This window comes from Borostomias antarcticus (genome assembly GCF_949987555.1).
Source record: "Borostomias antarcticus genome assembly, chromosome: 4".
In the NCBI taxonomy this organism is placed as follows: domain Eukaryota; kingdom Metazoa; phylum Chordata; class Actinopteri; order Stomiiformes; family Stomiidae; genus Borostomias; species Borostomias antarcticus.
Window position 1 is genome coordinate 35594924 of NC_140237.1, and position 10000 is coordinate 35604923.

At 50.0% G+C, this 10000-nt stretch overlaps 3 protein-coding genes across 3 annotated transcripts in view; 2 read left to right on the plus strand and 1 right to left on the minus strand.

Moving 5' to 3' along the window:
- The window catches only part of slc38a7 (solute carrier family 38 member 7), a gene marked incomplete at its 5' end in the record, with an annotated part of 7712 nt that extends 7623 nt beyond the window's left edge, over nucleotides 1-89 (plus strand). The window contains one exon of the mRNA XM_084437167.1: nucleotides 1-89. This exon is cut by the window's left edge and continues 1335 nt beyond it.
- A 363-nt stretch (nucleotides 90-452) lies between these two features.
- LOC311307994 (lysosomal protective protein) lies at nucleotides 453-4773 on the minus strand. Its single transcript, XM_084436904.1, has 11 exons — nucleotides 4568-4773; nucleotides 3765-3876; nucleotides 3351-3488; nucleotides 2866-3024; nucleotides 2664-2755; nucleotides 2421-2505; nucleotides 2179-2331; nucleotides 1895-2061; nucleotides 1507-1669; nucleotides 1240-1329; nucleotides 453-1039 (listed from the first exon to the last, which is right to left on the minus strand). The coding sequence occupies exons 1-11, from the start codon at nucleotides 4747-4749 to the stop codon at nucleotides 956-958; spliced, it is 1425 nt and encodes a 474-aa protein (XP_084293030.1). The 5' UTR covers nucleotides 4750-4773; the 3' UTR covers nucleotides 453-955.
- Nucleotides 4774-9644: 4871 nt separating this feature from the next.
- The window catches only part of LOC311307965 (transcription factor E2F4-like), a 6254-nt gene continuing 5898 nt past the window's right edge, over nucleotides 9645-10000 (plus strand). The window contains exon 1 of the mRNA XM_084436865.1: nucleotides 9645-9964. Within this exon, the coding sequence (XP_084292991.1) occupies nucleotides 9782-9964 (183 nt within the window). The 5' untranslated portion in view covers nucleotides 9645-9781. The remainder of the gene's footprint in view (nucleotides 9965-10000) is intronic.

Sequence of the window (10000 nt, forward strand, 5' to 3'; positions counted from 1 at the left end):
TCATCAATAGATGTCAGTCTCTGGATATGACAACAGAGCTTGATTCTATTCATATGTATGTAATACTTTCAGTGGAGATGTAATTTAAACTGTGGTTCAAGTATGCTGACATCCTGTCTGTGGTAAAGCATTTCTCAATCACTGGGTACCAGTGTCATGTACCCGTCAATACAACAGTCTGGGGGTGGGATTCACAGAGTAACTCAACAAACGATACTGTGACGATACTTTGCACTCGATAATATTATGAGAGATCCTGCGATACATTGCAATAAAAGTAATCTAAGATGCATCATATCTGTGAGACTGAAGAAAAAATACCACTAAAAAGCAGGAATTCAGTATTTATTCAATGCATTGGTCCCAGAATGGTCTCCGATGAAACAATGTAGCAAGTTCGTCTTTAACAATTGTCACACACAGTCCATATGTGCCACAATTCCAATGTAAAATAAACTGCCAAAAGCTGCCAGGAGGCAGAACGGTTCTAAAGAACAAGCAAGGGCCAAAAGTATTTATTACAAAGACAAATCAAAGTATACGGTCTGTTAAAGTGCTGATTGAGACAAATCTGTACCACAACCCATTAATTCAGAAAGCCCCTTAATGCAAGAACCTGGCGCTGTGATGAGGAACAGTGAACAAAGTGACGGTGAGGGGAGCAGAGGCACAGGATGAACACACCAGACTGATCTGACGAGGCGCAGCCTCCTAGTCCCGGATGGTTTTGCTCGGACGGAGGAGCTGTAGGTTCGCTGAGGCAATGCCCAGGTCTGACCACACCAAAAAGAGCCTGTGCTCTGACCGGTCAGGTTACAATACAGATGCAAGCGTCCGAGTGCGTAGGAGTGTGTTTATTATTAAAAACATTAACAGATCTGCTTCATCCTCCTCCCTGAGAAATAAACGATAGTCCTGGACAATCAGCGGGTTCAGTAACGACAGGTCAGAATGCTCAGTAGGGGGCGTTGGTGACGAAGGCGTGGAACATCTGAAGGGCGGGGCCTGGAGCCCACTGTGGCACCATGTGACCAGCACCCTGGAACAAGAGGTGGGATTAAATGGTGGTCACATCCCTCAGTTCTCAAGCCACGCGGCCAACTCGTTTGAGATGTACCCGAATAGGATCGCCGCAACATTACAGGAAGCAGTGAAGTGTTTCTGGATAGGCCCCTTCCCAAGAGACAAACCCCGCATTAGAGATATGCCATGAAGTCACTGCTAGTCTCTAGTGCTCACCTTAATAGTCAGGAAGGTGATGTTGCCAAACTGCTGGTAGAAGCCTGCAATCTGGTCATCAGAGATCCAGCTCCGGTACTTTGAGGTGGCCTGAAGGGAAAGGAAACATGCTTGAGTTTGTGCAAGCGCGTTCTCAGGTGTTGCTAATGCCTTGGTGGCCAGAGCTCACTTGGGGGGAAAAAAGAAAGAAATGTAGCTCTCAGACCTCCCTTAGGTTAAATTAAAAAGAAACGTGTTCAAGATCTACCATTTAAAGCGCAGCCTTACTTTTTTGCCAAGATCCTCCACAAACCACTGGTCTCCCAGGAAGTTGCAGGCCATGTCCGTGTCTCCGTTGTAGACCAGCGCCCGGACTCCCAGAGACAGCAGCTTCAGGTAGACGTCCATCATGGTAGGATACAGGTTGGTATACAGGCCCCCGACCGCATCACTGTAGAGAGGGAGACATCAGGCCCCAGTAAACCTCGAGATTCTCCTCATGTCGTTTTCACCAGCAGTTGGCATCCAACATTAAAATGGTGCATTAAAGCCGCCCACTAACAGCCAGGGAGGACAAGGGACTACAGCTCCCTGCCTAAACGTGTAGGTCTTAGATTAGAGTGCAACATTTCAGGTTTCTATGGGGCACTGTGGATTTGTGGGTAATGTAGTTCACCTGCAGAGTTCCCATGGTGGGAGTATGTCAGGGATATGCAGAGCCTTCCTCACGTCCCCCCTGTTGAGCCAGTTCATCTGAGCGGTGCTGTTGATGCAGGGAGGGACGCCATGCAGGGGGGGAGCACTAGGACCTGGGGCAGGAACTGATGAGCTCAGCTTCAGCAGCTACAAGATACAAACAATCACTAAGACTACAAACGAGCACAAACAAGCAATCGCTAACACGACGCAATGGCATGTGGAACTGTACCACCATATCAGTCCTCAAGGGGGAGCTCTTACCTGGTAGGTCTCCCAGTGTTTCCTGTAGCTTCTGAAGAGGTGGCTCATGCTCCTCCCATAGGATTTGGAAGACTTGACTCCACCCTCACAATCCAAGTACAAGGCGTACTCATTAAGCCCAGACCCGTACACGATACCAAAGGCATGGCCCAACTGTGGAGGGAGAACACATTGGCATTAGGGCTTGTATATGCAAGTACAAGGGATGGAGTTTGAGTTTAGTGAATGTGTTTATTTTATACCAGTGTTTTGCAGGTGTCCTTGCTGGTGTTGTAGAAGTTGCAGCCATTCTTGTCGCAGCAGTTTGTGTTGAGATCCTGCCACAGTCTGACAACGGAGGAAAGGCCTGGTGAGGTCTCGCAACAGTGGTTCAGACATACAGGATTTAATTGGTGATACTAGACAGTCCCAAGTATACATGTTCAACACAGCCAAGCCTTGTAGTCGTGTGTGTGTGTGTGTGTGTGTGTGTGTGTGTAACTCACTCTTCTCCAAAGAGGCCATGGTAATAACCAAAGTAAATCAAGGACTGGTCATTCAATGCGTAGCTGCTGAGGCCGTTACCCACTGCAAAGCCCTGGACAAAGACGGGAGATTCAAACAAAACGCTTGTTTCTCAGCGGTCAGAGGTCAGGAGACCTTGGACTAGAGGCTAACTCTAACACTAGCAGGCGTCGCGTCTCTCACCTTGAATCTGATCTTGGCTCCTCCCGTAGCCACGCGGAGGCTGAGCGTGGGGGCGTAGATCCCACCATAACTCTCGCCAAATATGAAGAACTCATTCTGGGTGAAGTTTGGAAATTTGGCAAAAAAACTCTGCAGTGCCAGGTAGTTATTCTCTGCTACCTAGTAGAGAGAAGAGTAACAAATCATTAAGAAATCAAGATGGCTCTGGCAGAAGAGTATTAGCATCCAGGCTGCCCTGGGCCAGGTACAGGTACCTACTGTACAAACACATCCTTTCCTACTTTCTGGCATCTGATACAGCATTAATTGATACAGTAGGTCAAAACATGCAGTTTTTCCTACACAGCTACATCCAATCCTCTCATGCAAGATCAGTGATTTCTCTCAGGGAGGAAGGAAGGGTGCGCTTCAGAGCGTCCCAGCGAGGCCCTGGTTTCATCCTGGGATCACGAGGCGGCACCCTGGACAGCTGTGATTAGTCTCACCTTGTCATCGTCCGTCTTTAACTTCTTGTCATCAGAATAAGAGTAGCCCACCCCTGCTGGAGACTCCAGGTACAGCATGTTGGCCATTTTGTTCCAGCTGAACTCATTTTCATAGAGAGTGGCCCCATCGTCATTCACCTTAATGAGAAAAAAGATGGCCGACCTTTACAATCACCTTGTGTCTGCTGGTTTGTTTTGATCTCCAGGATATGGGCCAATCTTCCCAAGAGTCCACAACATATAAAGCAAATTATGTGTCATTGCCAAAGACAATTCAATACACAGCACACTGTATTAAATCAAAGAGGAAGCCCCTACAGTCTGGGGCTGGTATTTGGGCTTTCTGGCCACATCTCCAGGCTACCTACAGGTACCCATCTACATGTATAGCAAGGCTAGGGTTGGATGGTTTACATGGAAGGGGCCGTTCTCTGACAGGAATCCGTCCAGCGAGCTGCATCCTGGCCCCCCGTTTAACCACAGCACCACGGGGTCCTTCAGAGGGTCCCTCTGGGACGTCACAAACCTGGGGGGGAGGGCGCAGAACGGACAGCATGGGTCCAACTGATCATCGTTCTATTAATGGAATTTTTGGTCAAATGGTCCAAACAAACTTCCTGTTTTGACTTAACATTTCATGAAATTCACTTACCATTTCATGGAATTCATATTCAAAACAGGAAGTTTGTTTCCCTAGTGACTGATAATTCTATTGAAATTGTCATATGTGGAGCTATTGTGCTGATACCACCCTGAAACACCACAGGGAGATACCACCCTGAAACACCACAGGGAGATACCACCCTGAAACACCACAGGGAGATACCACCCTGAAACACCACAGGGAGATACCACCCTGAAACCCCACAGGGAGATACCACCCTGAAACCCCACAGGGAGATCACCAACAGGGAAGTAGTAACTGATTTGCCTGCATGCAAGTTGTCGTGCAGTGTGACGTTTTAATAGGCTCTGTGCACCAGCTCCACTACTTCCTGAAAGTCACTTGGCATCTTTATTTCCTGTCCTATATGATTGGATCAAGTGATTAATCAGGTGTGCGCTGGGTCTGCCGCACACCTGATTGATCACTTAATCCAATCATATAGAACTGGAAATAAAGATGCCAAGTGACTTTGAGGAAGTAGTGGAGCTGGTGCACAGAGCCTATTTCCAACAAGCATTGCCTCATAGCCTTTCTGCAAGCACACGCTTACCAATAGTGGAGAAATATCCCCGGGCTGGCCTTCAGATAGCCAGACCACTGCTGGAAGTTGGGTTTGAATGACATCCCGGGCAGCGCGGTGACCTCGTCCGGCGCGTAATGAGCCCATGTGGGGAGACAGAGGACACCCAGCAACACCGCGCATACCCAAAACATAGCTGCGCACACACTCATCCAACCAAGAGAACAGACCTCACAATCAATACAGACCAGCGTCAGGAGAGATGATTCCGAACTTCACTAAAGCGAAAAGCATGACCTGAATTTATAGACACACTGCAGATCATATGACTCACTGGCTCGTTGAGGGCCTGTCACGTGACCAGGTTTGCGCCGCGCCCCAGCTGACATCATTACGCAACGATCAGACTATTTCTGCTCTGAGCGCTTCACCTCTATCCTATTCTATCTATCTATTTACCACTATCCTATCCGCAGCTAGGGACAGACTGGCCGATTTCTTATTTGGATCTTTCGATAACGTGCATTACGCGTAGTTGTAATTAATGTCAGGAGATATGGTGAGCTCTGATGGATCCAGACGAGAAAACAGTTGTGAAACAGCTAGCCGGCTACATTGGATGGATACATTATTTTATTGCGCAAAATACAATATTGTATTAGCGTTTGATGTGGCTTGACAGACGAATGTGGCTTTATTGTACAGAATGTAGATCAAGCCAGAAAATCAGCAGTAAGTAGACATAAGTGAGTATCAGGCATGCATAAGACAGCTGCATCTATTAATAGAGTGAATATCGATATAGCCCTGTGTGAGTGATAGGACTAACTAAGGTCTTGAATGAGGGTATGAGTTGAATAAATAACTGTCCTAACGTGATTAATAGAATCACGGGTGATAAGATAATAAGTAGGGTGTGTGTGTGTGTGTGTGTGTGTGTTACCCCTCTCCGCCCTGCTCGACCCCTGCTCCTCACCCCTGACTCTCTGTTACCCCCCCACGAGACTGCACGCCTTCACCTTGGACTGTCTGTGCTCCTAGTGTGTGTATTGTTTTGTGTTCGTTGTCTTGTCTTCCCTGTGTCTGCTTTGTGCCCCCAGCTCCTAGTCCCTAGTGATCCCTCTATCTCCTTCTCCTAGTGACCCCTCTAGCTCCTAGTCCCTAGTGACCCCTCTATCTCCTTCTCCCTAGTGACCCCTCTAGCTCCTAGTCCCTAGTGCCCCCTCTAGCTCCTAGCCCCTAGTGATCCCTCTATCTCCTTCTCCCTAGTGTCCCCTCTAGCTCCTAGTCCCTAGTGACCCCTCTAGCTCCTAGTCCCTAGTGACCCCTCTAGCTCCTAGTCCCTAGTGACCCCATAGCTCCTAGCCCCTAGTGTCCCCTCTAACTCCTAGCCTCTAGTGTCCCCTCTAGCTCCTAGCCCCTAGTGCCCCCTCTAGCTCCTAGTCCCTAGTGCCCCCTCTAGCTCCTATGCCCTAGTGTCCCCTCTAGCTCCTAGCCCCTAGTGTCCCCCCTAGCTCCTAGGCCCTAGTGTCCCCCCTAGCTCCTAGGCCCTAGTGACCCCTCTAGCCCCTAGTGTCCCCCCTAGCTCCTAGGCCCTAGTGACCCCTCTAGCTCCTAGCCCCTAGTGTCCCCTCTAGCTCCTAGCCCCTAGTGTCCCCTCTAGCTCCTAGGCCCTAGTGTCCCCTCTAGCTCCTAGGCCCTAGTGTCCCCTCTAGCTCCTAGCCCCTAGTGTCCCCCCTAGCTCCTAGGCCCTAGTGACCCCTCTAGCCCCTAGCCCCTAGTGTCCCCTCTAGCTCCTAGGCCCTAGTGTCCCCTCTAACTCCTAGCCTCTAGTGTCCCCTCTAACTCCTAGCCCCTAGTGTCCCCTCTAGCTCCTAGCCCCTAGTGTCCCCCCTAGCTCCTAGGCCCTAGTGACCCCTCTAGCCCCTAGCCCCTTCAGGTTTCCCCTTGTGTCCTTGCTATAGCCCCTCCCTACTCCTGTGGCCTAGACCAGAGACTGTTCCATCGGAGGTACTGGGGGAGTAGAGGTCCTTCAGTACCCTCCTCTAGTACCTGGCCCCACAGAATCCCTCTCCAGTCCCTCCTCTAGTACCTGGCCCCTCAGAATCCCTCTCCAGTACCCTCCTCTAGTACCTGGTCCCTCAGAATCCCTCTCCAGTACCCTCCTCTAGTACCTGGTCCCTCAGAATCCCTCTCCAGTCCCCTCCTCTAGTACCTGGCCCCTCAGAATCCCTCTCCAGTCCCCTCCTCTAGTACCTGGCCCCTCAGAATCCCTCTCCAGTCCCCTCCTCTAGTACCTGGTCCCTCAGAATCCCTCTCCAGTACCCTCCTCTAGTACCTGGTCTCTCAGAATCCCTCTCCAGTCCCCCCTCTAACCCCATCAGTTCCCATCTCTCCAATCCTTGTCCCCAGTTCTAATCCCAGTCCCAGTCAGTTCCTCATTCCAGTTCCCAGACCCAGTTCTAGCCCTAGGTCCAGTCCAAGCCTCCATCCCTGGTCCCTTGAGCCATTGTGTGTTCTCTCCTTGTGTGTTGGTTTCTTGTTTGGTACCCCGCCACCTGACCTGTGTCTGTGTCTGGGTGATTGTATGCAACTGTGTCTTGTTGTGCCTTGTCGGTCACCTGGCCCTCGTTCCTTGATTGTTCTCCCTGTGTATTTAAACCCTCATTTTCTGTTGTCTTTATCGGTTCATAGTTCATGTTAGAGTGATTCACTAGTCTCCTTGTGTGGTCTAAATATGGATTAAACCCCCCTGAACCTGTGCTGCCTGTCTCTGTATGCATCTTTAGGTCCAACGCCTCAAAACCCTAACTGTGTGTGTGTGTGTGTGTGTGTGTGTGTGTGTGTGTGTGTGTGTGTGTGTGTGTGTGTGTGTGTGTGTGTGTGTGTGTGTGTGTGTGTGTGTGTGTGTATGCACTACTATTAAGCCCCCTGGTCTGTGTGTGACCTGTGGGGTTACGCTATAGTGCTAAAGCATCTCTCTCTGTCTCTCAGGGTGTGCTTGTCCCATAGCTCTGCCTGGAGAGAACTGAGACACAGCGTGATTCCAGGGGCTACCATTGGCCCATGAGTGTGTGTGTGTGTGTGTGTGTGTGTGTATGTGTGTGAATGAGTTGTGTGTGTGTTTGTGTGTGTGTGCACGCATGTGTGTGAATGAGTTGTGTGTGTGTGTGTGTGTGTGTTCTCTTCCTTCCTTCTTCCCCTCCAGGAATTCCTGGGAGATCACTGAAACGATGGTCCCCTCCGCCACACCCTTTCTCTTCTTAATTGTCTTCATATTCATAATTTCTCTCTCAGCTTTATCATAAGATGAGGCCCTTACTTTGTGCTTTTGTCTAGAATGGGAACTTAGAGATGTAGTACTGGGAAGATATGGGGGGAGGCGGGGGGATGGTGGCTGTACCCCCCCCCCCCCCCTTCGAAGCGCCTCATCCTCTGTCCTCGAGGAGACCACATGCATGGAGGGGCGTCCCGGGCATCGTTTGCCCCATTGTCTGTCAAACAATAACCCCCAGCCTTCTCCCAGGGCTGGACAGGACCAGGGGGCCGCAGGCTTTCATGTGGATCATTGTGCATTCATAGCATATGGCTGCCACTGACCCTCAGCCCTCATCTCACACTCAGCATAAGCGTCTGGGTTTTGTCTTCCTGGGTCCCTCTACTACTTTGGTCTTGCGCTTGACACTGACCGTGTCCACATACCAAGTCTCATGGCCCTCGCCAGCCTGAATCAAATCATTGGAAAGCCGGATCTTTACAGAAATGGTTTCCAGACCAGATTTTTGGGAAGCGCTTGCAGTGTTACCATTTAACTTATGGCGTTGCGTCAGTGTTGTGTTCTGTCTGAAGGGTTTTGAGAAGGGGGGGTGTTCCCTGATAGCCTGGCCCACCTCAGGCCTCTCTGTCTGGCCAGGCCCTCCTGGGAAGGCCCCTTTGTGGCCTGGTAACCACACAGGACAGAAATAGGTCAGGCAGTAATTTTGCCCCTTTCCGCCCGGTGCCCTTTGTGCGGTTGACCATCGCGTGGCCGGACTGACCGGTAGCTCAGATCCACTGCTGCTCAGTCGAGCAGGAGGATGAACACACTCACACAGGAACACACTAATACCTGTAGTAGACACTCATGTCCCTATAATAATGATAATGACAATGACTCTTTCTGTCTGTCTGTCTGTCTGTCTGTCTGTCTCTCTGTCTCTCTCTCTGTCTGTCTGTCTGTCTGTCTGTCTGTTTGTTTGTCTGTCTGTCTGTCTGTCTGTCTGTCTGTCTGTCTCTTTCTCTGTCCCCCACACAAACTGCACAGCTGTACACATTTTCAAGACAGTAGAGGCAATGATCCCTACAAGTCCTGATGGCCCTGTATGGTGATACATTATATTTATGACATATGACAACTTAAAATAGTCTATAGAATACTATTGTATATGAAGACAGCATTTGTGCTTTTTATTTATTTATCTATCACAAAACGCACATACAGATACTTTACATTGTCTGATCATTTGTATTTAAATTACATTATGTCTTATACTTGCACTGAAATTAAATATAGACGCCCCCTTAGCTCTGGCGTGATTCCATTGGTTGAGCTGGTGATCTGAGCCCAGGGCGGCTCCTGGTTGGAGGAGGGACAGGAAGACACGCAGCTGGGAGCAGAGGTCGGGGCTGGGACAGGAGGAGGGAGTTTTTAAAATGCGTCTTGCCTAAACCTTGTTACACTTCAGCGATGGCACACTCATCCAATTTGAGCTGCATGCAATGTTCTCCTAAACAGAACAGGTCTTCTTGATGTCGCCATACTTCCTCGGCAGATAGGACACCTCACGGAAGGTATCAGACAGGCAAACATTAACAGCAGGTTTTAGATATTTGTTTTTGTTTTTTTGTTTTTTGTTTTTGTTTGTGTATCCGGCCTGCTAATGAACTTCTCTTTCTATCACTAGAATCAATTGGATATTGTGTGTTTATTCTACCCTGCTTTCTCTTCGCAGACACTCCCTACGCTTCAAACCAGGCGAGCATCGCGCCCCTAGCGGCCGCGCACCGTCAGACCTGCACCGGGTACCGACTGCTGCTGGCTGTCCGGTCCACGGGGAGACCCACCGAACCGGTCCTCGGTAGAACCTGTAATCAGCCTGCCACAGTTTTGCAACTCCTTGTTATTACATCAGTATCGGGTAGAGAGGCCGAGCTCATAGTGCTACTGGCCCGAGGTTGCAGAAGCGGTCCCGTCCAGACTGCAGCATGGAGGTGGTGGAGCCGAGTCGAGCCGAGCCGAGCCGAACCGAGCCGAGTCGAGCCGAGACCGGGCCCGACCCCCAGACCCAGACCCCCGCTATGAGACACGAGAGGAGCCTGGGGCTGCTCACCGCCAAGTTCGTCACCTTACTGCAGGAGGCCAAGGACGGGGTGCTGGATCTCAAACTAGTGAGTAATTCACTTCCTTCTCTCGGGTGACCGTCT

What these genes read in the sequence shown, in the direction of transcription:
- LOC311307994 (XM_084436904.1), bottom strand. Translation starts at nt 4,749, where the DNA reads ATGAGTGTGTGCGCAGCTATGTTTTGGGTATGCGCGGTGTTGCTGGGT. An exon ending in TAAAGACGGACGATGACAAG is followed by an intron (nt 3,025 to 3,350) that starts GTGAGACTAATC and finishes TCTCTCTACTAG; the next exon opens with GTAGCAGAGAATAACTACCT. An exon ending in AGGACACCTGCAAAACACTG is followed by an intron (nt 2,332 to 2,420) that starts GTATAAAATAAA and finishes CTCCCTCCACAG; the next exon opens with TTGGGCCATGCCTTTGGTAT.